Genomic DNA, 5,171 nt, shown 5'->3' with positions numbered 1-5,171 from the left:
TGATATAGAAAAAGGTTAAATAGGTTCCTATTTTTTATGAGGATCAAATGGATATTATTCTAATGTGACAATTGATAAAATAAATGGTTAAATAGTTTGATTTTATGTAAAAATTTATAAATTTTTATGACAAATGAACGAAGAACTTATGAAGATAGCTAGACCTCGGGCTTACTTCATGTATTGTTTAGCAGCAGAAAGAGGTGTGGAGGTTACTAATGGAGTTATTGAAGCTCCAAACTCCATTGTCTTTCCCCAAGTCGAGAATCGAATGCATGGACATAATGCAATTATGCTACATTCACTTGGCCTTTAAACATGAAATTATGTGCTTCTTATAGAGCTTTTCAGTTTGTTTTATGTTTGTCATGGTGATCACAATTGACTTTTGAGATTTTGGGTCAAAAAACTTAACAAATGATTCCAAGAGCAAGTTGTATTGAAAACAATTTTTATGTGTTGCTTAGTTACATACTCTGTATCATCTTTCTCATTATGTCTTTGAACCTATTACAAGAAAAAGATACCATTTTACATGTTACAAGAAAAAAAAATACACAAAAGTAACAGAAAACAACACAATATAGACCAAATTTCATTTACTTGTCATCATTGTTTATTAACAACTCGACAATTCGTCCTGACTTCTCCTTGATGACCTGTAAGGACTTCAATAGCCCCCATTCGTACCATGGACTGAGCAAACTGAGCAAAGAACATTGAAGGGTTTTGTAGAACTTGTGTTATATGAGCCGATTGTGGGTTTGTGAGCAATGCTGCATCGGACACGAATAAACCTTTATGTTGGTTTAAAGCTTGATAGTAATTAGAATCAAAGGAGAGTGAGCTATTAGGATCCATTTCAAGAGTTGTGGTTGGAATTTGAGGGTTCGGGCATATTTTTCTTAGTTCATTTGCATATGTCACATTAAGAGAAGGATCGGCATCTCCTACCCCTGTAAAATTGTAGAGCCTTCTGGCAACGAGTACGCAACGCGATGTACCAATTGTATGTGCCCCTAGTTAGATACATAAAAAGTTTAGTCCCATGACAAAAAAAAGACGTATATTCATCATACATATATGCATACATTTAGTCTAAATATTCATTAGTTAATAGCGTGTAGACACTAGGTTATGTCAGTCCCTAACGGGCCAATATATATATGATTTACATATCACATGATGCTCAATATTATGGGCTGCTGGATGAATAAATCTTTTGTAGAGTGTATATACTATAGAGCGAGTTAATGTGAGACCTTGTTTTTTTTAGAATGGGAGAACCATTTTTGACCCTACATTTCGAAAATAGAAAAGGTTTGATTTTTTTTCAAATGAAAATATATATTTTCCATTTTAAAACAAAAAGGTAAAATAAATCTAATTAGAATATTATCCATAATGAATACTATGTGTGATATTCTTGTAAAAAAGTTCAATTTCTTTAAATAAAAGAAATATGGAACTGACGTGCGTCATTTTTAACATAAAATAGCTTAAAAAATCAAGTTGGATATTCTAATTAGAATATTATTTATAATGAATACTATGTGTAATATTTTTGTAAGAATATTCTAAAATTTTGAAACTTATACACATAGTAATATTCTGATATGAATATTAAAGTATAATGATGTTTAAAAAAAAAAAGTGGATGTTAGATGTGATGAAAATTAGTGCCTAATAAATTGTTATGCCTTTATTTATATTTTTCCCTTCAAAATTCTAGAAAACAAGGTTCTCACGTGAACACTTCCGTGTGTATATATATATATATATATATATATATATATATATATATATATATATATATATATATATATATATATATATATATATATATATATATATATATAAAATAATAATAATAATAATAATAATAATAATAAGCTTTAGGAAGGAAGGTTGTATACCCGAAAGTGCTACAAGATCATGGATGTCAAGACCTTTGTTTCCAAATTGGGTTACGAGAGTTGTAAAATTGGCACCTGCCGATGGTAAATTGATGCCAACTTCTGATTCCAACGACACCAGTCCGTCTTTTCTTCCCGTGAAAACCGGCCACATTTTCGTTTGAAACTGTAATTTCGGATACCGATGAAAAACTGTTGATTTCATAATAAAATACATAATATATATGTTTTGAAATATAATGATAACATACTAAGCAATTATCTTTGTAAAGATTTGAGTAATAGTCATCTATATCTTTGATCCAACATCTAATTTGACATATGGTTTAATATGAAAATGATATAACTTACTTGGAAGGAAACCGCGTCTCTAGCTGCCAAGGCAAGGATATCGGCACAAGAAACAGTTCCGGGACAGTCAGATTCTAAAGTCGTCTTTATTTCATCAATCACTTCATATCCAGAAAGAGATCTGTTGGGTCTTGCCGTTTTTTCATTTGTACTATTTTGCACAGGATCCAACAGAATCGAACCGTCACATCCCTACATTACTTTTAATTAATTAGACAATGTATAAAGTAAAGGTAAACTATAACTTGTATTTAAATATATAATATAAAATTTTTAATAATTCATTCTATTGTCATGTTTATTCCATCATCTTGTCGATTTCATTTTTTTGGTCATTTGTTCAAAACTTTAACACAATCTGTTGGTGAAACTTTTATAATTCGTCTATTGATGAATTATAATAATATGAAAAAATGTTGCTAAAGATATAAAAGTGAAGATGAATTATTTACCCTAACAAAGCAGTCATGATAATGAAGCCTTAGAAGCTTGGCAGCCATGGCAGGATTTGCAGAAACTTTGCTCCATACAATGTCCCTTACTGTAGTCTCAACTGAAACTGAAGAACATCGCTTCTTGTAGTACCTCATCTTCAACCCCCCATTATCGCCCATGCAGCCAACTACTAAAAGGGAAACAAACAAGAATCCAAATATGCTTCTCCTCATGTTTTCTTTTTTGGGTTCTTTCACTTTATTGACTATGAAACCTCGTATCATATAGATCCTTTATATAGGCGTTCCCATGTCAAACTGTGGTGTTTGATCTAGTTGGTATTGATTAAAATAATTATGAGCTGAAGATTCTATATTAACATGGGTATGTGTGCTTAATTTCGTTCTTGTCATGATTAATTGTAAATTTGAGATTTAATAGGTAAAAAAATTGAGTTTGATACAAATATATGTTGATTTTCAATTTCTTTCAGAGACATGATAATCTGATTTTAAATTAAAAAGACATGTATTGAGTTGCTGTAAAAAACTGATAATTAAAAATAATCATAAGATTAATTACCTAAGTATTTTCTACTTTAATAGGACATTTATCTGCATTATAATTCTGAAATTTTAACCTTAATATTGAAGGAATTTGAGTCCCAGTATATCCCCCCTATTATTAGGATTATTAGAGTTACCTGTTACTTTATTTCTTTTATACATTTCCTAGTCTAGTTTGGTTACCAAGTTATAGTTTTCTTCTATTTCAATTTTTGTTAAATACCTTCACTAAGTATTCCGTTTATTTAATTCAGGCCATAATAAAACCCATAAATCTTTAGGGTGCATTTTGTTATTAAAAAAATAATAAAAAAAATTGAGCCACTTTTAAGAAAGAAAATTTAGAAAAAAAAATTGAGAATTTTCAAAACACGTTCAATAATTTTTCTATTTTTTTCATAGAAAATGAAAATTTTATGTTTTTAAAAATTACAAAAAATTTAAATTTTGTAGAAAACTAATAATTATTGTTTTCATATTTTTTCCATTTCCTTCATGTGTGTTTGGTTGTGGAATGTTTTTCATTTTTTTTCATGACAATTTTCAAATGAAAATGAAAATTTTGAAAATGTATTTAGTTGATTCAGTTTAAAAAAAAACCAAGAAAATGAAAATTTTATGTTTTCCAAATTGTATAAATTAGAGAAGTAATTTTTACAATATTCTAAAGTTTTCTAAATTTGTAAAATGAAAAATGAAAACTCCACTGGTTTCAACCAAACATATTTTCTAAAAATTTCAATTAAACTGAAAACTAAAACTCAAGTCTATTTTTTGAAAAAAAAATTCTAGAAAAATGAAAACAATTTTCCACAACCAAATGCACCCATATCTTTTGTTTTCTCTGTTTTCTATATGGTATCAGAGTAGGAGGTTTAAACCCTGCCAAACGAGGATGATAGAAGGAACAATGACCGGTGTCTCCGGTGCAACCACCAACCCCTCATTGGACCAAACTCGTCATTCTACATACACCCTAATGACTACCCCCGATAAATGCACATCAATGATTATCTCAGTGAAAATAACTACGTTGATTGGTCAAGGGAAATGAAAGACTTTCTCCTTGCCAAAATCGGACAAACTTTATCAATGGAACCATTGAAAAACCATTGGAAATCACTATAGAATACAAGGCATGGGAACAAAGTGATGCCATCAAAAGGGGTGACTTATTATAGTTGAAACAACATAAATACGTTAATACCACTCGAGAAATCTAAGGTGACCTCAAAGAGAGATTTGGAAAAGAATGTGCCTCGTGAGCATATGAGTTAAAACGAGCCTTGACAAACTTAAGGCATGAAAAATCATCCCTTTCTGCCTATTTCACGAAGCTAAGAAACATTCGGGACAAAATTAATCTGATTTCACCAATACCAATGTGCACTTGCAATAAGTGCACTTGTAACCTTGTAAAAGGAATGGTTGAGTCTAAAGAAAAAAGAACACATGTATGAGTTTTTTATGGGGTTAGATGATGGTTTTGGAATCATCAAAACACAAATTTAAGCACCAAACCAATATCGTTTTTGGAATCATCAAAACAAAAATTTTGAGCACCAAACGGATGTTGTCTCTGGGAACTAATTCTCACTTAGTAACCGAAGATGAGCGAACAATTTACGCCATAAGAAAACTTGTTGTTAAAGTTGTCGCCTATCAGGTTTGAAGTCAAGCAATCTCCAATAATAAGACTTCTGTGGAAAAAGAAAAATAATTGAGAACGGATAAAATGAAACCATTATGGGAAAACTAGATATTCTATAGATGGGTGCTTTGAGAAAATCGTCTACTTGGATTAGTGGGAAACCTATCTGACGTAAAATAAACGGAGAGCAACAAAATGTTGGAAAAGCAAAGCCAAGAGATGCAAACTTGTAGTTATAGGCTATACCGGGGA

The 5,171-nt window shown here is 30.5% G+C and overlaps 1 protein-coding gene across 1 annotated transcript; it reads right to left on the bottom strand.

The window, feature by feature from the left end:
- Nucleotides 1-418: 418 nt before the first annotated feature.
- LOC145058528 (peroxidase 24-like) lies at nt 419-2,953 on the bottom strand. Its single transcript, XM_079006426.1, has 4 exons — nt 2,720-2,953; nt 2,268-2,459; nt 1,917-2,082; nt 419-1,019 (listed from the first exon to the last, which is right to left on the bottom strand). The coding sequence occupies exons 1-4, from the start codon at nt 2,933-2,935 to the stop codon at nt 610-612; spliced, it is 984 nt and encodes a 327-aa protein (XP_078862552.1). The 5' UTR covers nt 2,936-2,953; the 3' UTR covers nt 419-609.
- Between the last annotated feature and the right edge of the window lie 2,218 nt (nt 2,954-5,171).

This window comes from Lactuca serriola, chromosome 6, assembly GCF_051521515.1.
Source record: "Lactuca serriola cultivar US96UC23 chromosome 6, Lser_US96UC23_V15, whole genome shotgun sequence".
In the NCBI taxonomy this organism is placed as follows: domain Eukaryota; kingdom Viridiplantae; phylum Streptophyta; class Magnoliopsida; order Asterales; family Asteraceae; genus Lactuca; species Lactuca serriola.
Note: the sequence above shows the minus strand (reverse complement) of the source record. Positions and strands in the feature narration are given on the sequence as shown.